The 25,819-nt window shown below is 36.0% G+C and overlaps 2 protein-coding genes across 4 annotated transcripts; one reads left to right on the top strand and one right to left on the bottom strand.

The window, feature by feature from the left end:
• LOC18789579 (histone-lysine N-methyltransferase ASHH2) lies at positions 1,769-15,461 on the top strand. Of its 2 annotated transcripts, none has more exons than XM_020555893.1 (18): positions 1,769-2,161; positions 2,624-5,662; positions 5,819-6,026; positions 6,606-6,772; positions 6,951-7,027; positions 7,600-7,731; positions 7,810-7,926; positions 9,013-9,105; positions 9,609-9,686; positions 10,701-10,757; positions 11,502-12,243; positions 12,333-12,388; positions 12,782-12,861; positions 13,006-13,088; positions 13,220-13,299; positions 13,451-13,530; positions 13,749-13,794; positions 13,962-15,461. In XM_020555893.1, exons 2-18 carry the CDS (start codon positions 2,632-2,634, stop codon positions 15,177-15,179), a joined length of 6,345 nt encoding a protein of 2,114 aa, XP_020411482.1. In that variant the 5' UTR covers positions 1,769-2,161; positions 2,624-2,631; the 3' UTR covers positions 15,180-15,461. The 2 variants fall into 2 exon arrangements, with proteins under 2 accessions (XP_020411482.1, XP_020411481.1); XM_020555892.1 differs by having other exon boundaries at positions 2,343-5,662.
• On the bottom strand, positions 16,461-18,508 carry LOC18791637 (glutathione S-transferase TCHQD). Of its 2 annotated transcripts, none has more exons than XM_007223066.2 (3): positions 18,253-18,508; positions 17,467-17,741; positions 16,461-17,295 (listed from the first exon to the last, which is right to left on the bottom strand). In XM_007223066.2, exons 2-3 carry the CDS (start codon positions 17,673-17,675, stop codon positions 16,701-16,703), a joined length of 804 nt encoding a protein of 267 aa, XP_007223128.1. In that variant the 5' UTR covers positions 17,676-17,741; positions 18,253-18,508; the 3' UTR covers positions 16,461-16,700. The 2 variants fall into 2 exon arrangements, with proteins under 2 accessions (XP_007223128.1, XP_020411483.1); XM_020555894.1 differs by lacking the exon at positions 18,253-18,508 and adding an exon at positions 17,960-18,098.

Below are 25,819 nucleotides of genomic sequence, written 5' to 3'. Positions count from 1 at the left end.
CAAACACGTCTGTGCCGTTTTCCAGTTTATTCATGCATTTCAAAGGAGCCCTAGCCACATACTCACTTGCAAGCCCAGATGTCAAAGCGACGTCACCATCGGCATCGGGTACTTCTGTAATTTAAGTCGGTCAAAGTTCCCTTAACATGAACACAAAGAATATGCTTGTGCGCTTCGCATATTTAATAAATTAATATTAAAAACTTTGTTCTTAACTATTGCACAACCACCGGTTATGTTAATCAATAATAAAGGTAATAAATTTGTTCTGTAAAACCCATATATCACTACCGATTAAGCATTAATTGGTTAATAAGTTAATACAATGCTAATCACTTATTTTGATTTGCTCTATAATGCAATTACATAATCATAATAATTAACTCCTCTTTCAAAAATCATCTTTGCAAAAATTCACCTACATCTGAAATCTTTTAGCAACTTTGTTCTTATTGTGAATATTTTTTCATTGTTTATCGCAATAATGTGTTCATTTGTTTAATTTATCATAGTTAAATAACAAAACAATTTTTTTTGTTGATGTGAATTTTTGTAGAAGTGATCTCTAAATAAATATATGAATAATGAACGGTTCATATAATATCATACATTGTAGAGTAAGCCCACACAAGAAATTAGTTTTGTACTAACTTACTAACTAGTTATCCCTTTCTCTCTCTATATGAGTCCCAAAAAAAACTTAAATGGGGAGGAGGAAGAAGCGTCAATGCCCTTCTTCGCTCTTCTGTTTTCTTTCCCTTTATTGTTGGATTAGTGAATAAAGCGTTTTCAACCATCCTAAACAACAATATTAATGTATTAAAAATAATTGTAAGACATCTGTTTTCAATATTAGTTTCGCTTCACAATGACCATCATGTATCCTAGTTGATATAAGATATTTGTTCTTAATGATCGTCCAAAATGCACACAATCTAATCGTTTATAAAGATTAAGTATAACTTGAACACAAAGATTATTCTTGTGTGCTTCACATACTTACAAGTGTATACCAATAATTGATGTAAGAGGATTGTTTAACGATCGTTACTAAACGATTGTTTGAAGTCCAACTTCGACTTAGGGAGTGTAGCAAAGTGGCTCATGTTATTGCCCATTTTGCTTTACATGAATAAGGTCCTTATTATTGGCTAGAAGAAGGTCTTGTGTGACTAATGAATTGTACTATTGATGACCTTATATTGTAACCAATGCTTCCATTTAGTGAAATTTACTTATTTTAGATAAGTAGAAAATGATCGTTGTATCAATAATTAATGACATAGATTTATTTTTAATTGTTAATGTATGAACAACGATTAATGTAAAACCATTTACCAATGATTAACAATCACCCACATACCAATAATTAATTCGTCACGTTGATAATTGTTTTAAGATTCACCTAACATGTTATAATATGAACAAAATAATATTCTTGAATACTTCACATACTAAATGCACCAATCATGTTTGTTTTTAACGATTATTCAAATCAACCATTAATGCATGTAAAATTTACACATATTCATAGTTAACGATCTTATTATAAGCAAATATTTCCAATATTGTTTCCATCTAAACAAAGGAAATTACCCTTTAACAATCACTCAAATGAACTGTAACAATGCTAATATAAGTGAAAACCTATACAAATCCGTGATGAACTATCGCATAAGCAAATTCTTTGCAAGATTCTTTCCCAAGTGGAAGAGGAAACCCTTTTTTAAAAATAAAATAAAAAGGAAAGAGAAAAGGTTTCCGCAACCGATAAATAGTTGGTTTGTGTGAATGGCGAAAGTGCCCTTAACTAGGACACTTGTCCTACAAAAAACCAAGCCCTACCCCACAAAACCGAGGAGGGTGAATTGGTATAAGGCGAAATCGTCCATCAAATTGATAAAAAGCCGTCCCTCTCCCGGTCGGAGCCTTCTGCAGTTTTATTTTATCTAAGTTTCTTTTCCCCCTTTAAACCGTTTTCTTCTTCTCCTCACATTAAACACAACTCCACCAACCGGCCCCCCCCTCTCTCTCCCCTCGTCTTTTTCACAAACACAAAGCAAGCTAAAAAAAAAAAAAATTAAAGAAAATTTAGAAGAGCCAATTTTGTATTAATAAAGATAGGCCTCTTTCGTCTCTCAGTCTCTTCTTCCCTGCGCAGGTATGTGTTTATCTAATCTCTTTTGCTGTTTATATTTTTTGTTTGGGTGATCTTTTGATTAATGTATGCGTGTTGTGTGTATGTATGTATGTGGGTTTGTTTTTGTTTGTTTTTGTGTGGCGTATATTTGTGTATGTGCATTACTTCGCCAATTTTTAGATTTGGGGTTTTGTTTGTGCAGAGGAAGTCAAGGGAATGCAATTTTAGGGTTTTCTCTCTGTGCGCAGACTGCTTTGGATAAGGTGTTATTTAACGGGGAATAGAAAGCAGAGTTAGGGTTTGGTTTGGAGGTGCATTGCATTGGGTTGGGGTTGATTTTCTTTGCAAGGGTCAATTTTTATTTTCTTTGATCATATACACTTATACAGTGTTTGCGTTGAATGGGTAAATTTGCTTAGTTTAGGATGGCTTCTTGTGAAAATTCGGCTTTTGTTGACGGTCTTTTGTGTGAGTCTGTTACAGAGCAGCAGATGGGCTCAGAGATTTTGGTGCAATCTATTTCTGAGCTGCCCTCCTGCTCGGACGATAAGCCTTTACTTGATTCTAATGTGGACCCTACCAGTATATCAGGTAGGTCTCTGGGATTGTCTAGGAATGACAATGCTGATGCTGGTTGTATGAGCTGGGGTGAGATTGTAGATGTTGATATAGATGGTTTGATGGGTGAGCATGAAAATGCTAATGTTTCGGAACCGGGAAATATTTTGACCAGGGAATGGGGGCTGAACAGATGTTGCTTGACTGAGAGTCAGAGTAATGTTGATGACTCAAATAGGGAAGGTGGGCCCCAAGGTGAGGATAGATCTGCTGGTTCATTTGGGGACTGTGAAATCCCTTTGGAAGTCATACCTCAGACTGTTTCACCAGGACATGGTATCCAACAGGATGAGCAAAGGTATGATAAGAGTGTTAGTTATCTGTTTTCTGAAGGGGTTAGGGAAGTTACGGAAGAGATGAAGAATGATATCCATGAACTAGTCTCTCCTTTACAGGGTTGTGAAATTCCTTCAGAATTAGCTGACATGGAAGCTTGTGGAAGCTCCCAACAAGAAGAGAAGGGTTTCAACATCATATCTGGTTCCTCTTTTGAAGCTGCTTGTGAGGAAAGTGTTGTTTTGGCCAGGATAGAAGCAGATTTGTGCAACAGGACATCACCTAAACGGGATGGTGGAATGCCTTCAGAAGTATTATATGCATGTGATTTAGTAAGTAATTGTGTCTGGAAGAATGAAGAGATGGAGGACAATGGTTTTAGTGGTCTGAATAGCCTCTCTACAGAAAGGACTACAGAGGTTGTTGAGACGAGGTGCAACCAAATCTTGCCTTCACAAGGTTTCCGGAGGACCTTGGAAGATTTACATATGCCTGATTCACCCAGTAGTTGCGCTCAACAGAATGATCTGAGGAGTGATAAGGTTAATGGCGGTTCCTTTGTTGAAAGGGCTACAGAATATTTGGAAGAGACAAGTGATGCTCTGCCAGATGAAAGGGCTGTAATTCACACCCAGATATTACCTGTAAAAGTTAATGTTTACTATTCTAAGGAAGGTTCTTCCAAAGTAGCCCCTGACTGCGTTATTGAGAACTCTGTTTCCATGCAGTCATGTCAAACCTTTGGGACTGCCAATAACAGTGTCAATGGGCCCTCTGCTGATAGTGTTACAGAGGTTGTTGAGATGGAAAGCCATATTGATGTGCACAATCAAATAGTGCCTCCAGAGTGTTGCCAGAGGGCCTTTGAAGGTTCGCATGTGTCAGATTCACCGAGTGTTTGCACCCAAGAGAATGGTGAGAAGAGTAATGATTTTCTCTCTGCCAAAAGGGTAACAGAGTTTGAAGAACAGAAAAGTGATGCTACAACCGACATAAAGGTTGAAATTGGCGCCCAGATATTACTACTGGAGGAAAAAGCCTCCAATCTGAAGGAAGTTTCTTCTGAACTAGCCCCCAAAAGTATTCATGAGAAATCTGTTTCTATGCAATCGTCTCAACCTTTTGATATTGTCAACAGTGGTTCTTCTGAGAGGCTGGATGTACCAGATAAGGATTCTCCTGCTCATGTTGATTCTAGCACTTCATTTGACCGTTATGGAGAGATGGATCATGAAGGAAATGATAATGTCAGAGTTGATTGTGTTTCTAACACCAAATGTGTTGCATTGTCTTCTCGAAGGAGCGGCCGAAGCCGCAAGACTCAGACAAAAAGGGCTCCAAGGAAAGGCAGGAACACATCTAAAGTGTTAGACCCGTTTGGAAGTGTTGAAATTGTCTTCAAGGCTGCTGGAAGGAAGAGAAGCTGCCTGTCCAAACCAGCTCGTTCTTCTATCTGGGGATTATTGGGGAATGTTACACAATCTTTTGAAGAGAGTAACAGGCTTGAGGTCAGTCAAGGTCTGATTCAAGGATCCCAGAAAGGAAGGGGTGGCCAAAGAAGTGGAAAACGGAATCCAAGTGGGGCTAGTGGAAACTCACGAGGGTCAAGGGGGAAATGCCGTGCTTCAACTAATCGTGTTCGTTTGAAGGTTAAATTGGGGAAAGAAGTGGGTAAAAGTTCTTTCTATATCACGGTACCTGAGGTTGTTGATAACACAGCATATGAAAATTCTGTTGAAAAAGAGAATGGCATTGAGGGTAATTGGAATAAAGAAGCCACTCTTAGGGAGGATAAAACTTGTCCAGATGCTCCTGTTCTGGATGGAGATCTGGCTAATAAGGACTTGGAGAGTGTTGTTCTTACAGAGAATTCAGCTGAAGATGTGATAGAGAATTTTCCTGGGGGTTCATCTCATACAATTGCTGTATCATCAGGAGGATCTGTTGGGACTAACTATAGAGATCCTGGAACTTCACCTGATTCAGAAGTAACCAATTTAGTTCCGGATGCAGATGTTGAGGCAAGACCACTGGAAGATTCTAATGGTATTGTTTTGACTTCTGACAAGGCTTTTTCTGCTTCTGGAGACTTTATTGGCACTAAGAGAGGAAAGAAGAAACATAAAGTACCTCATGCGGAAAATTGTGTTCGGGAAGATGGTATACCGTGTCCCGCAAGCATAAATAAAGAAAAACCATCAAAACAAGATGGACGCAGACAGAATGTTAGTCAGGATTTTTGCCCCAGTGAGACGTTCACTTCATCCACCTGTGCAAATGCTTCAAGCAATTCATCAAGCGACATGGAATCATCTTTGGAGCCCTTGCGTTTGTCAGGAGAAACTGACCATGGAATTTCTAGAGATGTTCTCAAAGTTGAAATTGGTGCAGAAGCTAAAACACATTGCAATCTAGATGTAGGCTTAGGGTTATCAAAATCACAATCCTCAAAAACTAAGGGACTGAAGCCTCCGAAGGGCAGGTCCAGAGGCTGTGGCTCAGCGAGCAAGAAAGGTAATTCTCATAGAGTGAGGGAAAACCAAAAGAAGTCTGTTAATCAGAAGAATGCTATGGAGAAGGCTGTTGGTGATCAGGTTGCATGCAAAGTGGAAAGTCTTCCAGAATCAGGTACTTGTTTGTTATCAAAATTGTTTATGCATGTCTATGCTATTTATATGTGTGTGTGTGTATATATATTCTTGTCCATCCAAGCACTTCTTATTTTTGTCTCCACTGTTTATTATATGCATGTTTGAGCTGATTTTACATGCTTTAATGTTGCAGATGATCACTTAGTGGATGGAATTAGAAAAGCCAACTCTGTCAAGGATGCTGTATGCATAGGTGTTCCTAACTTGGACACTGTACCTGTTGACTTAGATAAGCAGTATGTACCGCCACGTAATGCTTGGGTGCTCTGTGATGATTGTCATAAATGGAGGCGTATACCAGCTGAGCTTGCAGATGTTATAGATGAAATAAAGTGCACATGGTAAACCATTCATTTCTCATTTAACCATACAGAATTTGTAAAAAGGGACAATTTAAGCATATGTTTTTCTTTTAAATATTGTTTTCTGTATTTTTATAGGATCATTAGAGTTTACCCTATGCCATGGTATTTAGAGCTATGGTTTAATACACTAGGATAAAGGGTGTTCACTTTGACGTTAAAAAAAGGGGTATTTGACCTTTGATTTAATAGATCCTTTGAGTTTTTGGGACTGTTTGGTCCAAAATATTGATGGTTGGTCTGTTATTGTTTCCTTATATTGGAACTTGAACTGGAGCAGCTTTTAAGCCTACAAAAACTAAAGTTATACGAATTGCTCAGATTTGTTTTTCTACTTAGGTTGGTATGATTTGTTGTCTTTCTTGATAGTTTTGTTAATAGCAATAATCGTATCCATTTGTTGTATTTTCTTGCTTGTGTAGACAAATGTGTGGTTTGTTCCTATTATGTGTATTAATCTCTAAATCTATTTTATGGAGGCGTACATGGGAAATATTTCTGTTAAGATTATTCCTTGGAACTTTAATATAATATTGTACGTTTGATTCAATTTTGTAGGACCTGTAGAGATAATAAGGATAAAGCCTTTGCTGATTGTTCAATCCCTCAAGAGAAGTCAAATTCAGAGATTAATGCAGAGTTGGATATATCAGATGCCTCAGGTGACGAAGATGCTTCCGTCACCCGATTAAATTATAAAGAATTGGAACGTCGGCGCCCAACAGGTATATGTTATTGATTTGTGATAGAAGTAAGATAGGGTTCAACTTTTGCTCTCTCTCTCTCTCTCTCTCTCTCTCTCTCTCTCTCTCTCTCTCTCACTCATTGACGCTCATGGACATGCAAGTTTACACATATCTAGGATTTAATTCTAATGCTTATTTCGGTCTCAATGCATTGCAGTTTCCCAACAGAATGTTGCAAGCATCAAAACTAATCAGTTCCTTCATCGTAACCGTAAAACTCAGACTATTGACGAGGTTTATACAGGACTTAAATTTTTTCTGAACCTGATTATTTTAGTATTTTATGTCTGTAGCGTGCACACGCGAGCACACACACACACACACACACACACATATATATCATATCTGTTTGAGTAGATTTGAGAGAAAAAGAGGAACCGCCTAATTGCCCTGGTGACAATAATAAGATTGCACATTCCACAGGGAAATGGCTCAGACTTTGATACGTAAGATGGCTGGTCCAAGCCATGTTTAAAGTTGGAAAATAAACCATTATGTGGAACTGACAGGGGGAAAGAATGGAGATGGGCTCAAACAGGGTGTAAACTTTTATTCTTTGCAGAAAAATGGAGTGGTGTGGGCAGGGGGGCCTACACCCCCCTAAGTATTTTATATCCTGACAGTACCCTAAATTTGAAAGCTTATCTCATCTGTCGTGGAAAAAAAACGCATGAATTTCTACAAGGCTCCTAGTCATAATTTTGCCTTCATCAGTAATGTGTACTGTAAAAATCTGATGAGATTTGTGGCTTTTACGACTAGTGTACATAATTTTCCTAATTCATTTTTTTTCTCAATTTAATCAGATAATGGTTTGTCATTGCAAACCACCCTCAGATGGCCAGTTGGGTTGTGGAGATGATTGTCTTAATCGAATGCTTAACATTGAGTGTATTCGAGGAGCCTGTCCTTGTAGAGACCTTTGTTCAAATCAACAGGTGTTTTAGCTTTTCCTTATAGCAATTTTTGTTTTATCGTGCAAAGGGAATTGTTTTAGTTAATAGATTTGTTTGCAGTTCCAAAAACGCCGATATGCCAAACTGGAGAAGTTTCGATGTGGGAAGAAGGGTTATGGGCTCAGGTTGCTTGATGATATATTTAAAGGGCAATTTCTCATTGAATATGTTGGAGAGGTAAATTGACAAAATTCAATTATTATTATTTTCTCAATTTGTTTGGTTAATGCAATGGTGAATTCAGTGTAGAGAAGTTATTAACTTTTAGTGCTTTGGTTGGAATACTAAGCTAAAATTACTTTTGATGTGTGTTTTTGGTTTTAAATCATAAATGCTAATATATAAAGGCACACCCAGCTTTGGCATGCCCGCACTTGATTCTTTCTTTAAAAAAAAAAAAGTCCAACTAGTCTGATTCACACCAAATTCTGACGCCAGCTTTTATGCACCTATCAACGCTAACTTGCTTATAACATTTAAACCTTGAAGCACTAACATCATGCCAGATAGTTGAAATTCACTTCTTACACCATTAGATTTTCTTTACTAATGCTATCATAGTATCCATATTTGTTTGAACCACTTTACTCTTTTCTCTTCTTTTAGTATCTTTCATTTCTAAGATAGTTCTCCTCAAGTATCTTTCGTTTCTAAAGATGTTTCTTTTGGTATAGTCTTCTCAGATGCATTGCACATGCAGGGCTCTAGAATATAAGAAAATTCACCAATTTATGACATGACTGAGCTTTAGGAAGTATCAGTTGCAGCCTTCCATTTGATTTTTTGTTTTTTTGTTTTTTGTATTCATTTATTATGTGGAACAATGAAGTGTAGGGCTCTCTTTTTGTTGCACGAACCAAGTTCATCACTCATTACAAAGTGATTGGAAAAAAAAATACAAAATGAGGCACACAGCTTATTTCTTCCTTCAGTTCAGCAGATTTTGTTTATCTTGAAGTTATCTATAGGAAGAAAACCTTTCAGAGATAGAAATTTATGTGTGAGCGGATTTGTGGCTTCCTATGATGGCTTATGTCAATTTATAAGAAAAGATAAAAAGAAGTAAAAATCTGTCACAGCTAATGGGTTAAAATATTCAGAGTGGTTTCAACTTCTGTTCTTGTACTCTAATTGTTGGTTTCAGTGTTTGATTGTGTGCACGATGTGTGTGTTATGTATGCTTATATGTATATGCACAGGCAATCAGATAGAATGTTACCCTTTATTTACCTGCTAAGATCTTTTAATACATCTTCCAAACAGGTGCTTGATACACATGCTTATGAGGCACGGCAAAAAGAGTATGCTTTAAAGGCTCACAGACATTTCTACTTCATGACATTGAATGGCAGTGAGGTTTGTATTTTTCTTGATTTATATTTACCTTTTCCTTCTGATGTTTCATCAGTAAACTTGTTATTAGCGTGAAAAGTTCTAGGTTTTCATCTCTAAAACATATTTAGTCATCATGTATCTTTGGGTCCTTTGTAATTTGCATGTCGCTATGTAGCCCCATAAGTATGCTGCATGATGCGATACTCAGATTGGTGTTATTGACTTGATGTGGCCTACTTGCAGATGCATAACAACATTTGGACTATACCTTTTCATTAATTTAATAGTTATTAGGTTATATCAAGTTAAGCTTCTGTTTCCTTTTCTTTTTTTTAAACTTATGTAATTATATTAATTTTTCCGGACATATGTTCTTTGCAAATCTTATGTGAAAATAAGATAATTTGTTTGAATCTGCGTATTGGGTTGTATATAATGTTATACTGCCTTTTCTTTTCTCTTTTTTCCTGATTATCTTGCTTGTCGCATTTTAGTGCTATTGATGAGTTTTCCTTTTATTTCAGGTAATTGATGCATGTGCAAAGGGAAATTTGGGGCGTTTCATTAACCATAGTTGTGATCCTAATTGTCGCACAGAAAAGGTGAATGTTAATATGAGCAGATTAGTTTTATAAAGATTGTTAGATTCTTTTTGTTATATACTTGGGCTGGATGAGCCTTTTTTTACTTTTGGCAATAACGGCTTGTAGCCCAATCAGATTTCCCTCTCCCTGCCTCAATAAGGGATATTGCCCCTTAGTTACAAAGGACTTTGGTGTTGAGTTGTGCCAATTTGGATATACCACTAAGGGAAGTCCATATTTGTAGAATATATTTTATGGATATGTTTATTGAATAGTTTCTCTTGCAGATTGTTTCCTATTTTTTTTCTTCCTTTTCCACATGATTTCCATTTTTTGGACCTTTATTTTGAAAAGAATTGTTGGGCAAGTATAATGTGTAGAATTAATGGTTTATATTTTGTTTGGGAATGGGCTGTATGAAATCCTGCTAAGAGGACTGTTAGGCATGGACGTAGTGATGCATGTTTGTCACGTTTTTATGTTAGTGAGGCATATTCTGCATATGATCAATTTTCTTTCAATCATTCCTTTGTATTAAATGCATGAAAGTTTAAGTCTTGTATAAATTCCTTAGAAAAACTCTATATGAATGGATTTCATGTTCTTTGTTATAATAATTGACCCATTTCCTTTATTCTATATTTTTCTTTGGATCAACCTTATACTAGATTATGCATGTTGCTTACTTGTAATTTGCATATTTTATGGGATATTACATTGATCTAGTGTATGAATCATTGATTCGATAGTGATGTCGCTTCTCAGCAGTTACATTCATTTTGTATCTGTACAAGCTAGAGTAAAGTTTACGGTATAAGGATTGGGACATGAGATTAGGAAGTACTCCTTTTGGGTATCCTATTACCATTGCCATGTATATCTAATATTTGGCCTTTCATTTTTTCTTTTCCTGTTTTTGGGATGCATTCGACATTACATCATTTCCTGTGCTTGTTGCTTAAGGAAGCTCATTTTTTGTTTGACGATTACTCTTCTTTATACTCTAAACTCCTTTTTTCCTGTTCTCAACAGTGGATGGTGAATGGAGAGATTTGCATAGGACTATTTGCATTGAGAGATATAAAGAAGGTATGCTTGCGCCTAGCACAGTTACTTTCATGCTTATTTCTTTGTTAGAGGCATGATCCTGATGTTTGATTGCTTGAATTGCGTCATAAACATAATTTGCATGGCTTCCAACCCTTTATAAGCAGGAAAAAATCAATTTTGAGTTCCACATTTATTTACCTTAAATGCTATTAAAGCTGAACATGACTAAGGGCTTCACTTTGTTGCTTATAAGATAAAGGGTAAACATTTTTTAGGTGGGGTTATTGAATAAATTTAGCTCCTTTTTGGATGAGCCATTTGATGTAGCTGCATTTTATTCAATTATGAAACATACACATCCTCTGACATTTCTGTTTTGGAGTTTGATGATGTGTTATATGAGATAGATGGTTAACCTAGGTCACTGCTGCCCTTTTAGGGACTTTACTATGTCATTTCCACTTATAAGCATGCAATTCAAGAAATCCGTCCACATATGCAAAAAAAAAAAATTGTGGTATTCAATTTTTGGGTTAAACTTTTTTTACTGGTCATCTCTTTGCGAGTTTATCATTTTAGCACCCTTGTCATCAATTGTTCTTATAGAGTTAACGATTGTATTGCTTGTCCCAACTGTAAAGCTTCTTCTCTGGAAAGATTATATTATCGGTTATTTTAATTTGCTTTGTTTTTATCTTCTTCTTTCAATCTACTTTTCCTTGTCATTGCTCTCTGTGTTCGTACTCACCATTTTGTATATATGTCCATATAATTATTTTTCAGGGTGAAGAGGTGACATTTGACTACAACTATGTAAGGGTTTTTGGAGCCGCTGCCAAAAAATGTTATTGTGGCTCAGCTCAATGTCGGGGTTATATAGGTGGTGATCCTCTTGATAGTGAAGTCATCATTCAAGATGATTCAGATGAAGAATATATCGAGCCCGTGATGATTCCAGAAGATGGTATATCTGAAAAGGTGGAGAGTGCATCTACAAATAAAGAAACGGATAAGTCAACAATTGCTGTTGGGGAATTGGAGTTTACCACACAAAGGGAGGAGTCTGTGAACCCATCTGAATCTGTTGTTTTGCATATACATGATTCACTGGAACTGGAGCACTCAAGACAAAAATTACCATCTTCTGTCCAACCAGTTGAAGCTTCCGAACATAAAGAAGAAACTAGTAGACCCATGTCCGTTGTTCAGCAGGAGATTTTAAGGGAAAATGAGACTAAAGAAAAATCCTCAACCTCCTTTGAAAGACTAGAGATTGCTTCTCCAATAAAAGTGCTTAGCAAGTCTTTATCTGATGGCATTGATGCTAACAGGAAGTCCAAGTCTGACACTACTGAAGATAGGCAGGTTTCTTCTCAAGTGCGTCCTAATGTGAAAACTTCCCGTTCATCCAGTTTTGTGAAGAAAGGCAAAGTGAGGATTATCCCAAGTGGTAACAAAATTCAAGTGGCGGCCAACAAATCTCATGTGCTTTCTATCAAACCCAAAAGATTAACAGAAGGTTCAGGTAAGGGATTCTTTGTATACTTGTTTTTTAAGAAAAAAGAGTGATGGATAATTGATTAATTGAGGCTTGATGCTCTTCAATGCTTGCAGTGGAGGAGAAGCTTAATGAGCTGTTGGATGTCGATGGAGGGATAAATAAACGGAAAGTAAGTAGCTATGCCATTTTCTATCTGCTAATGCACTTCATTTTGTGGGTTTCCTTGTCATACTGTTGTTCTATTCTGCATTGGAGCATTATGGACCTGTACATTGTCATAATACACCTTGCATTGTTTGGGTTTGTTTTTGAAACCTGTGTGCTGGTCCATCTCTGCTACTGAGCACACTGCACCATATTTTCTTTTTAGTATTTTCCTTTTGAATGTTACTTCTGAAGCCTATTGCTGGAATTTTCCAAAACCCTTTCTTGTGTCGAATTAATAATGATCATAATATTTTCTTCAAGCAATTAGCCTTGACAACCTCTCTTTTTCTAAATTTTATTCTTATAGGTTGTCTTTGATGTTGGTAGTTCATGTATGCATGGTTTTTTCTTACAGGATTCCACTAAAGGCTACTTGAAGCTTCTGTTCCTAACTGCAGTATCCGGTGATAGTGGCAATGGTGAAGCAATTCAGAGGTTATTTGAAATCTTTTACTTCATTTTCTTGTCATGTGTCGTAATATTGTTCACTTAACGAGTTTCAGTTATTGTCGTTTAGATGAAGTGTTTAGTTGACAGTTCTCCAGTAAAAACCCTTTTTTTTTTCTTTCTTTCTTTCAGCAATCGAGATCTTTCGATGATCCTTGATGCGCTTTTGAAAACAAGGTCACGGGTGGTTTTGATTGATGTAATAAATAAAAACGGTGTGTATCCTTCCTTTTGTTGCCTTTTCTGCTTATCTGTATCCCCTTTTTGGGTTGGGAATGGATGAATTAATTAATTGTGCCCTCATTTGCTTCAAATTGATGAATCAATTTTTTTTTTTTTTGGGTAGGTTTGAGAATGCTACACAACATAATGAAGAAGTACAGAGAAGACTTCAAAAAGATACCAATCCTCCGGAAGCTTCTGAAGGATCTCTCTCTCTCTCTCTCTCTCTCTCTCTCTCTCTCTCTCTCTCTCTCATGTGGAGTGGCTTCAGGAATTTAAGAAAATTGATAGAGAGAACATTGCTTTATTAATATTTTTGCATTCAGCAGACTGCTGACTAATGTTATCCTCGCAGGTCCTAGAGTATTTGGCTGTAAAGCAGATACTTACATTGGAACATATTACTGGAGGTCCTCCTTGCCCTGGAATGGAGAGGTAATTATTTGTTTCTTCATTGAATATCCTTTATTAATTCTCTTTTCTCCTTTTTTTTCTCGTTTATTGGGTGGCTATGTGAGAATGGAAGTTGGTTTCAGATTTAGTGAAAGGAAGTGTTTTGGACAAATTTTTCTAATTGCGTAAAAAAAATATATATATATATATTTAACTTTTAGCTGTGTTGCTTATTTCCTGAAAATTGTGTTTCTCTGCAGCTTTATGGAGTCAATGCTATCACTGACAGAACACAAGGACAAACAGGTCTTGTTTTGATAATCAGTTTAGATTCCTTGATCATTTAGTATGTTCTTCTGTTAATAGAAATAGTTGCTTAGGGGCTTCATTTGATGTTTTCTATAATATGTGTCCTGATGCATCAATGAATGAATATAACCATTCTGAGTTTAAATCGGTTGAGTATTTTACAGGTCCACCAAATAGCACGGAACTTTCGAGATAGGTGGATCCCTAGACATCTCAGAAGACATGGCTTTGTAGACAGGGATGATAGCAAGATGGAATTTAACAGAGGTTCAAACTGCAACAGATTATCCACATCACATGATAATTGGCGTGATCAAAGCGGAAGGTCTACTGACACTATAGATAGTATCAAGCAATCAGTGCTTTCAACGACTTCTGTGAGTACGGGTGTCCAGGACTGTTCTGCACCTTGTACAGGTGGATGCCCAACGAGTGTGACAAAAGTTCGCAAGCGTAAAAGCCGATGGGATCAGCCAGCAGAGACAATCCCTGATTCAAGTTCACTGCAGAACAAAGAACAGAAGACTGAGTCTGGATTGCATAGACCTAGTCCATTGTCTGGGACAGGTGAAGTGGCATTGCATTTAGAGAGGGTGAGTGGCGACGACGGAAATTGCTCAAGCAGTGTGCATGATAACTCTCAGCAAAATGATGGAGCTCAGATCAACCTTGAGGATGTTCCTCCTGGGTTTTCATCTTACATTAGAACCCCAACGGTTTCATCTATTGCTTCGTCATCATTTTGTCCTTTGAAGTGTCCTGCTGCAGTTATAGGGCACCCACAAGAGAAATTTGTTTCTCGCTTATCCGTCTCATATGGATTTCCACTGTCAATGATGCAGCAATATGGGACACCACATGCTGAAATTGTAGGGACTTGGGCTGTTGCACCTGGCATACCTTTTCAGCCTTTTCCACCATTGCCCCCATTTCCCCGACATAAGAAAGACCCTTCTCCTTATCCTACCGTCAATCATGTATCAGGTAATCAACCTGCAGGAGGACAACCGGACTGGTGTGTTCCTGCAACTTCTCAGTCTGAAGAAAGCACTCCAAGCACAACTGGTTCCAATCAGGCAGACTTTGGCAGTCCATGTGCAAACAATCAATATTCATCTAAACGAGTTAGGGAATCCTCGAATGATTTGGGAAGGAGATACTTCAAGCAGCAGAAGTACTGGAATAATACAAAATTGAGACCCCCATCTTTCAGCGACCGAAACGGGTGGGGATGTACTGGAAACAACTCCGGAGGTGGGACAGACGGCATAGGCGTAGGACATGTAGCAAATGAGCTTAGTACTTCATATTGTTCAGAGGATTTAAGCTATAGGGTGGAGAAAGCTGGGAATAATGTCAATCAGCATTCACATCACCATTAATCAACATTCATTCGTAGGATGAGCTACTTTTGCTTTATACCTCAATGTGTTCCCAATTCTTTTGTTTCTGGGTTTATTTAAATGAAATTTTTATTCAATGTTCAAGTCTTGGAATTGAAGTTATAGTACTAAGACCTCATGAAAAAGATGCTCCTGTCTGGTGATGTGCTCTTATAAAATATTGATCCATCGACTAACACCTCAAAGAGGTATGTCATCTTTTATTTACATTATAAGGCTTATGAATGATTTTTTAAAGATATATGAAAAGGCATTTATCAATTTTGAACCCCCTTCATAATGTTCCCCTTGACTTCTTTATTATAATTTTTTTTTAATTATAGGAATGTATGACATGCATTAATCTCGAAAGCATGATTTATATTTTATATTATTAGGTTATCTTCTCATGTAATATGGTAACCATGAGCTGTAATATTAATAGAAAGTTTGCATCTCTCTGGTTGATTTGTAGAGTTAATTGGTTAGTTTATTATGTTATTATTGCCTGTTAGGTTAATTGTGTTCAGATCTGCCTTTTCATCATCTCTGATTAGTTATTGAGGATGAAAATGATTTATGTATTGTTTGGTACTTTTGCAACGTTCAGACTGAATACAAATGGGTGTTTCAACTGTAATAAGATTTTACTGTACCACTTATCCATCCTCGTTATGATTTACTAGTGTGGTTCCTTTTCTTTTCTGCTCTTGTTTACTTGTTTAAAGTTATTAGGGTTAACTGTGTTGCAACATCTGGAATCTTATACTTTAAGGATGGCAATTCTTGTTAGAGTCGTTTATGTGATTTCGTAATTGTGTAGTTTGTGTTAATTACTGATCAGATTATAGTTAATCTGTGTAATTACTCATGTAACATGACTCATTAGTATTTCAACATGTTTATATTTGTGTTGTGTTGGAAAATGGATAGACCGAGAACTCACACTACCCATTAAGAAACAAGAAAGATCAGTCATTTTTTGTCATGTCATATATAACACCAAACTTGAGTTAATCCGTATTCAACACTAACTTGACCCGTGTATTATCCTTGTTAACTAATCATATCATATACAGGTTTACGCCAAGTAATGGCTAATCCGAACTGGTTAACAGGTTCGTGCTGCTGAGTAATGGTTAACCCTAACCCGATCCGGTTAACTTTCGATCCAATTTGAATATTGCTACAAGTTGCCACCCCTTCTTATTCAGTCTACTGGCATCAAAATTAACTTCAATTTTCCATCAACGCTGGCCATCAGAAAGCTTCGCAAGACCTACAATAAATAAAGTATACATATGCTTCTCTATTAATTATTTCAAGTATTTTCTACCCGAGAAGAACAGATCTCCAGATATAGTATCAATTATTGCTCAATCTCCTCTAAAGAAGGATGATTTTTAAAAAAATGTATAAAGAAAAGTACATGCACTATATTCTTCTCTCTTTTTTCTTTCTTTTTCCAATCTAATGCAACTGAGCCATTTACAGCATGGGAAGAATACCATGCATAATTCATCAGAATTTCCTTAGCATGGTTCTGATGTGAACTATGCACCATGTTTTCACGAATGTTTTGTGCTTCCTCCAGCCACAGAAATGCTTCCCAATCACCTTCTTATAACTAGGCCTCTGCTGCACCATGATCCAGTATTTAGCCATGTTCGGCCGGCCACCTATATACTCATCCTCCAAATTCAAGATCACTAACCGTGCGAGCACCGGAATGAGCATCACATCTGCCATGCCAAACTCTTTCCCGGCTAAATATGCCGTTTCATTGAGCTGTGTTTCAACTTCATCAAGAAGTCTTATTAGGTGTTCCTTGTCCTGTTTCAAAACATCCGGGTTTTTCAACTTTTCTTCCGTCTCATATGCTTCTTTTAACTTCTTGTGATAATCAGCTGCCAAATCAGGAGTTTCTGCCATTCGAGCAATGAGCACCTGCCTTAGGAATTTAGAGACGTAACGACGGTGCTTCTCTGGGATGTGACAAAGTGTGAAAAACTTGGGGTTCCATTTTTGTATCTTATGCATCCATTCAATGACTTCACTGCTGCTTAATGGGATGTTCTCATCGCCTGATGAGACTTTCGCAATTTTTTCTAAATATCTGGAAAAACAGATAGATAGCAGTTCAAAATCTTTTACATTGTCATATTAAACATGCTTTGGGAAACAAGAAAACACTGCTTAAACATTGAAATAGAAAATTGGAGGAATTCAGTATGATGCAAATCTAAAGTGACTTCCAAACTCAAAAAGAGTGAAGTATGTAACATACTGAATGATCTCAATCGTGTCGAAAATGACATGGCCGCCGTTCTGGAAAACCGGGAGTTTTGCGGTCGAATTCATCCTGAAGAATGAGGCATCCATGTTCTTGCCTGTTACAGGATTGACATGGAATGATGTATAATCAATGCCTTTTTCCTCCAAAGCAAGTCTCACTCTTTGGCTGTCCAATGAGAATGGGTGGTGATATAACTGCATGGTTTTGTTACCGCAAGCAGTACGAAGAAATTGGGCTCTTTTGTTCTGTCTCTGAATGCTGAGTTTCTGCAAATGGTAAGAAAATGTCAATTAACATCTTCCACAGTAGCTTCAAGCATAAAAGCCCAATACATGATGTAATTAAAAACAAACCAAGCTTCAATTTCTATTGCAAAACTTTGCTTCCCAAAACCCATTAAGAACTGAAAATCCACACCACCAAAGCAAATCACAGAGCACTACTTTGATCAACTCAACAGAAAACATATCAGAGTTTAGCATACCAATCTGACCATGTCCATGACAACTCAAAAGTTACAGATTTGAAAGCTCAAGCTTCCCAAAATTCAAGCTTGAAGCTTCCAAAACTCCCAGTGGAAAACAAATAATTTGCAGACCAAAACTAACTGCAAATTAAGCCCCCATTCAACTTTTTTGAAAAAACACAGTCAAATTAATAGCTGGTTTAACCCCCCCCCCCCCCCCCCCCCCCCCAAAAAAAAGTTTTGCAACAAAAACAAGAAAGAAATTCAATTGACAAGAACTTGACGATAGGAAATAGTGATTGAGAGCTTACCCAGAAGATGACAGAAAAAGAAAATAATAAAAATAAACTGCCTATTTGGGCTAGGGTTTTTGAGAACTCTGCAGGCACGCGAAGAAGCTTTTGACCTCAAAATGGGAAAATAGAAAAAGGTAAAAAGGGAATTTTGGTTATTGAATTTGAAAGCAAGGCAGTGAGGAAGGGAACAAACAATCACAACTGGGTGGGACTGGGAAGGACTGTTTAACTGTAATATGTGCTTCCAAAGTTGAAACTGGAAAGTGCACAGGCAACTATTTGGTACCTTTACTCGCTCAAGTAGGATGGGCTACTGTACTTTCTACCTCTCATTGGACACGTGTCAACCTGTACTTTTTCCAGCTTGACTTTATGACGTCATTCACATGGTCAACTAGATCGCGATCTTTCTGTCGGATTAACCACGTGTGTAGTATATGTACCTATATCCCCTCCTTTTTTCTCTCATTCTTTTCTTCTTTCTCTTTTGTTGCAAAGTTGGGCACGAAATTAAAAAAATTCTAAGAAACTATAACATGCAATTCTTTATGAGTCCAAGAAAAAATGCGCAATTCTATGGAACATGATTTTTCAAGTAACATAGGTCCGAAAGTTACCTGCAAAATTTGATAGACTTTACTGACGGTGAGGGGGTATCGATGTGCTGTCGGTTAATAATGCTTTACGAGTATATTCGTAACTTTGTAAGATTTAACTATAGTAGGTTTATGGTTCATAATATATTGTACATTGGTTAGTAGTGGAGGTATTTATAATAACTTGGGAGGGATATACGTCTAATAGGAATATTATAAACCTACTTGTTTGTAATCTCAAAGATAAAAAAGAAGCTAATGACTATCTTGCTCTTAACTTTTTTAAGCTAGGTTTAGACCTTTCCCTTCTTGTTGAGGAAGGAAATGTTCGAAACCAGTAACTACTTGAGGGGTTGGTGGGGCTTGTTTATTGTCGCTCTTTATTCAAAGCTATTGATCGTCTCTGCGCGAACTTAGTTTTTTATTTCTAATTTGAGTTATTTGGGTTTGTTTTTAGTATTGGGTTGTGTGTAACTTGTTCTAGGGGAACTAGGGTTTTGTAAGGGAGCGTATAAATACATAAGTTTATGGTGTTAGTCTTTGTGTGTGATCAAAGTATTTGAGGGTTTTGTCTCCATGATTTTGAAATACTAAGTGAGAGAGAGAGACTCAATCAAACCACCAAACATGGGTTTGAATATTTGTTTGAGTAAAGAAACTTGGGCTCCATCTAACAACTTATATATATTGTCTGTTGGGCTTGAGCTTTAGGCCCAGGCAATTGCTTTTCTATTTTTTTTTATTTTTTCATTTCTGTTTTGGATTTATAATCACGTGCATGGATGATGGAAAGGGATATATACCAACTCTTGGGTGCCCAACATTAAATTTGAGGATTTATAAAAATTACAAATTGACACTTAACTAACAAAATCATGGCCACACTCACCGTCACCTTGCATGCCTAAATACTTTGATAACGAAAATATATACCTTACTGCTGGTTAGCTATTTAATTAGCCTATGATTAAGACCCAAACCCAAAAAGATCTCAAATCGAAAGTGGAGAGGGATCTACATCTATCATTAATTTTCAATTCAAATAAAGTAGGGTCACATTATATATCATAATCTAGGCGACAAGCAACATGGCTTCTTTTTTATGAGCCCACTATGGGTAGCAAGGTAACATGGCTTCTCATGACTTTGATGGATTTGTTGGAGTTTGGATTTTGGAGAATTGGTCTAATGTAAATTGTAGCTTCATTAACTATTCTTTTTTTCTTTTTCAAGATTATATATGGATAACGGGAGTCCAGGGTCCTCAAACTCTTTAGCATTGATATTGTGTTTATATTTAAAGTTAAGTCGTTTTTAAGTTTCTATATCGTGAGACTTGTTATTCATACTCTAAAAAAGTCATACTATATGCATGATGATTTTTCGAGAATGTGAATAATGACGATAAGTACTAAACCCCAAGACGGTTAATCCTATATAAGAATCGTTTTGGACACTAAGCAAAGAATCAACACCAAAAGTATGAGTAACCTCTTTGAGATAAATAGTATTTTTTGTGTAACGAAATGTGAAAATCCCTAATAGAAAAGAGAAATTATATTAACGACGGAACTTTGCTTATTGAGGATCATACTAAACTTGTAGTATCTTCAATGAAACTCATTTCATTCTTCATTGTGATTGAAATTAAGGCAGGCCACCAACTGCCAAGTTACGTTTCGTTTTCAAGTAGTTAAAAATGTTTTGAGTTAGTTGGATGTATATAGGGCGGGCGGGAAGCTTATTAGTGGGTTTGCCGCTATTGCTTCATTTTCTTTGTTTGGTTAATGTGTCATTTTGGGTAAACTCAACACCCCATTTAATTAATTAAGTAATATTATTAGGAGCATACAACTCTAAGCAATTATTATTACAAGTAACCGCCGAACCAAACCATTTCGTAAACATGAGCTTCTGTCTTTCTTGCTTCTTTTCCTGGTCTTAGGCAGAGCAGATACGAGAACGACAAGCCATTTGGTAATTAATTTCCTAAAAACTAAGTACGGATGTGGAATTTTAAATCCATTTGGGTTTTGTGGGCAATGTGACAGAGTATTTTACAAGCAAGAACGTCTACACTCTACAGCAAGGACCTTGTTTTGAGGCATAAAGCAAGTGCATATTCCAATTTTCATTGTGCCCAACAATTTTTCAGAGCTCCCAAGATTGACTTTTTGGGGGGAAAAGGTAAATAAATAAGTCTGTGTTCTTCACGCAATACAATGTACCTAATTAATCGATCGGGTCAATTTGCCATGAATAGTGAAGTCAAGTGGTAGCGTCAGAGTGAAAATATAGTAATGTGTGAAAAAGAAGAAAAACTTAGTTGCGACGTGATAGTGCTATTTTGGTATTTCGGCAAATAATATTATGTCATGTGGAATTATTAATACGTTTGTTATAATATTATTGATAAGATATAGCAAAATAATATTATTCTCATTTTATATAAGTATTTTTTATAAAAAAAGGATTTGATAAGAAATAAATAGTGACAAGTCAGTTATTAGTTTCGTGATATTATGTTGTATGTATATATGTATGGTGGTGATTTTGCAACCTGTAAGAGTTGTGCTAATATAGCAATGCATGGCTAATGATCATGGTAGGGGCCATAGGGTTTAGGGCGTCATTGCATCTGGCTTCGGGAAAACGAATAAGTTTAGAATAAATTGAGATTTCTAAGTCAAGTAATTCTTTAGTGTCACACAATAGTTCTGTATCGATTTACACTCTAAATTTATAACGTATTAACCAAGTAGTTTGCTACAGGCAACCCCAATTAAGGCCTAATCAGTTGACCCTACCCCTCTTGGCCAATTAATTTCCCTTAGCTCCTTATGCCCATTTTTCCAGCTTTGACTCCCTTGAGATAATTACCCATAACAAGGGGTGGGTGGGTAGGAGGTGTGAAGAATTTTTAGTGACAAAGTAATAAGTTTGACCCTATGAGCCTAGAAGTAGTTGTTTATAGGGTTGGTCGCTGGCATTTTTCTTCCTCTGGTTACTTAGACTAGGAAAAATCTATGGAGATTCTATTATACCAAATATAGGAGTCCAAATTATAAAAATACCTCATATAAAATGGACTTTAGAAACACACCAAAGCCTATTTACAACATAACAAAGAGACTTTTAACTTCTTATAAATTACAAAACTGCCATCAATTTCTTAAAACAAGCCCAACCCCAAAATCTCATAAAAATACCAAAAACACTCAATAGGACATCAAAGTAATTTAATATTCAATATTAAATTCAATAAGGCCAGCTATTATTTTTGGATTTTTTTATTATAGAAATTCAATGGTGTATGGTTTATTTATAACATTAGTGCTAAGAATGGATATATCACTAAATATCTCAAAAATATATTGCACCTGTTATGAATTCATGTTCAAATTATGAAAATTTGGTGTATAAAAGTTTTTGAATTCAATGTATAATAAACTAAACTAATTAAGATTTTGTGTTATTGAATGAACTCACGATATGATTAATCCCTTGAGTTGACTCCTTCACCTAATTTCTGACTATGAATTGATAACATAACGTGATGAAAATATACTTAATTAAAAAAATATATTTAAAAAGAAAACATATCGCATCTCATACATTGTATCATGGTAGGGGCTATAGGGTTTAGAGCATCATTGCATCTGGTTTTGGAAAACGAATAAGTTTAGAATAAATTGAGATTTCTAAGTCAAGTAATTCTTTAGTGTCACACAATAGTTCTGTATCGATTTACACTCTAAATTTGTAACGTATTAACCAAGTAGTCTGCTACAGGCAAACCCAATTAAGGCCTAATCAGTTGACCCTACCCCTCTTGGCCAATTAGTTTCCTTTAGCTCCTTATGCCCATTTTTCCAGCTTTGACTCCCTTGAGATAGTTACCCATAACAAGGGGTGGGTGGGTAGGAGGTGTGAAGAATTTTTAGTGACAAAGTAAAAAGTTTGACCCTATGAGTCTAGAAGTGGTTGTTTATAGGGTTGGTTGCTGGCATTTTTCTTCCTTTGGTTACTTAGACTAGGAAAAATCTATTGCACCTGCTACGAATTCATGTTCAGATTATGAAAATTTGGTGTATAAAAGTTTTTGAATTCAATGTATAATAAACTAAACTAACTAAGATTTTGTGTTATTGAATGAGCTCACGTCATGATTAATCCCTTGAGTTGACTCCTTTACATAATTTATGACTATGAATTAATAACATAACGTGATGAAAATATACTTAATTAAAAAGAAAACATATCGCATCTCATACATTGTATCTCATTCCCATAGACTAATATGTACTTTTGTCACCCATGGGCCACGGGTACAATACAAGTAAACCCCACCATTAAACCATATGCATATCTTAACGTATCCTAGTGATTAGAAATATACATGCTTTGTGTACCCAACTAGCTAGATGCCATGATGGAAATCGGGGTAGCCAGAATTTGCCCTGTCATCAGGCCCGCAAATATATATATATATATATATATATGCGTCGGAGATGTGATTGGTGTAGGACCAATGATCCGCACATCCACTAGAACTATTTAGCTTAAAATATTATATATTATCTCCATGCGTCCATAGTTTTTTTTTCTTACGAAGTTGGGTCCAATTATTGTACCTATTGCGAAAAGTTCGGTCTCGTCTCATAGAGTCCTGCTCTTGGTGAAAAGACTTGTTATCTCTAATATGTTAAGAGTCATTTCATGCAATTGTAGTCTTGTTATATCTAATTTTATTAAAACACATTTAAGTATAAGTAAACGTTATCAGTGTAGCGAATCCGTCTCCTTTTTGATAAAATATCAATATACTTAATAATGCATAGTGGTGGTAAAAAACCACTTAATTATTAATCTCTTGTAATATATTATAAAATATATGACATAGCAATACAATTATTGTAATTAGATTAGTAATGGCCCTTCTAATTGAAAATGAAAAACCTAGTAGAAGTGATTTTGAAATTTTGACCCCTTCATACTAAGAATCCAAACTCCGCCACCGGTGATATTGAATCAATTCTTTTATGATCACTTGATCATAAAAGAAAAAAAATATGATCACTTGGGTTATTGCTTGTCATTTTCATCACGTGAAACAACTCTAACATTAATCCACCGACAGAAGGAGCTGGCCTTAAAAAAATAATTTCTTGTTGCTCCTAAAGCACACATTGGCTACAACTATTAACAATATCCTCTCCAAACAGTGGAGCACAAAAATAGGCATAATTCCAGCACTAAAGACTAAACATGAGGAAGCTGCCTATGGACCCCTTTGAATTATGTTAGGACCCATAATTTTAATCCTGGTCACAATTGGACCTAATTAAAATAAAATTTAAAAAATAAACCCACCCAGTTGTTCTTGTTGTTCCATAATTTTTGGACGTATTATCTTTCAGAATAGTCCCTTTCGTCCTCCACTAGTACCGTTACACAGTGTGACTTCACTTTCTTGCTTCACCTAATTCTATTTATTTATTTTAAATAACATTATTATACTGGTGGAAATTAGGAGGCACGTGGCGGAGAGCCCTCTGGGCCACGTGTTTGGACAGCGCCGTTGGCTTTACCGATAAAAATTAAGCGCCGCTGCCCACGTGTCTGAGGTCTGATTGGATGTCACGTGATAATAGTTATATACACGCATTGAATAGGAGGACCGCAGCGTGGCACCGTAAAAAAGTTGTTTTCTTAGGCTGTCACACGGGCATAGTTATTTTCTGCCACCGACCGTAATTTAATTGAAAAGTGGAACTGTTTTTACCTAACCCTAGATATTTTGATATGTATTCAACGAAATAAGGATTTAAAATAATTGATGTTACGTGAAAAAGGGAAGATTGAGTAGGAGGGGAAGAATATATGGTTTGTCTAGAAGCATGAATGGGAAATTATCATAACTCATGCTTGTTAGTTTAATAGTAAAAGTTGTACTCGGAACAACGATTGTAATACCGTGACGTTGTGCTATCAATTTATTTATATGATTTATTGTATTATAACATGTGAATTAATAATATCATATAAAAATTTATTCGGTTTAACAAAATTTGAACTAAAAAGAATTCATTGTGATAAAATGAGGTATTTTGACTGTTTTTCATGATTGAGTAAAATTCTTAATCAGGGATTATAATTGGTCGTCGTCAAATTATGGCAATCATAAAGACAAGTACTGGAGGTATATAACTCCGGCCTATAGAAGGTTCGTCCCTCATATTAAATGAGAATTGAATTTATCATGTAGTGACCTCCGTCCCTATGTATCATTTCATTTTGTTTGATATGATATTTGTTGTTGATGATAAAAATATAATTATTAAGAAATGATCTATTAGTGTAGTGGTTTTGAGTAAAAAAATTTCCAGGGAAAGATCACGAGTTCGAGTCATAACATTTGTATAGTGTGTGTGAATTTAATTTATATATTATCACTCCTCTTAATAAGAAATGTCCTAAATAAAAAAATTCATTATTGTTAACCGAGCAGTATATAGGTTACTCACTCAGTGATCATCCTTCTCTTTTTACTCATAACCTAGGAAGATAATGCGTTTTTATTGTATTTTAAAAAATTTCGGCAATAGGAACTGAAAAATAATGTCACCCCTTGATTTTTTCTAAAATTTTAAAAACATACAAATATAAAATTGCAACCACAATACTCTAAGAATCCCTCCATTCATGATTTCACTCGCTATATATTGATGAAGGAAAAAAAACAGTGTTAAACCTTTGTCACTCTACTTTATGGCCTCACTTTCAGCAATTACACGGCATTAAACAACCAAAATCCTATTAGAAAAAGAGACCAGCATAAAGTAGAGACTAAGATGCTTTCTTGACTAAATCATTAGCGTCATCTTTTTCGTGATGGTCCATTTCTTTTGGCTAATGGTCAGTATAACATGTTATATATATATTTCATACCTTATACATCAATTTAGCATACGTAGGTATATCAA

Source organism: Prunus persica, chromosome G1 (genome assembly GCF_000346465.2).
Source record: "Prunus persica cultivar Lovell chromosome G1, Prunus_persica_NCBIv2, whole genome shotgun sequence".
Taxonomy (NCBI): domain Eukaryota; kingdom Viridiplantae; phylum Streptophyta; class Magnoliopsida; order Rosales; family Rosaceae; genus Prunus; species Prunus persica.
Note: the sequence above shows the minus strand (reverse complement) of the source record. Positions and strands in the feature narration are given on the sequence as shown.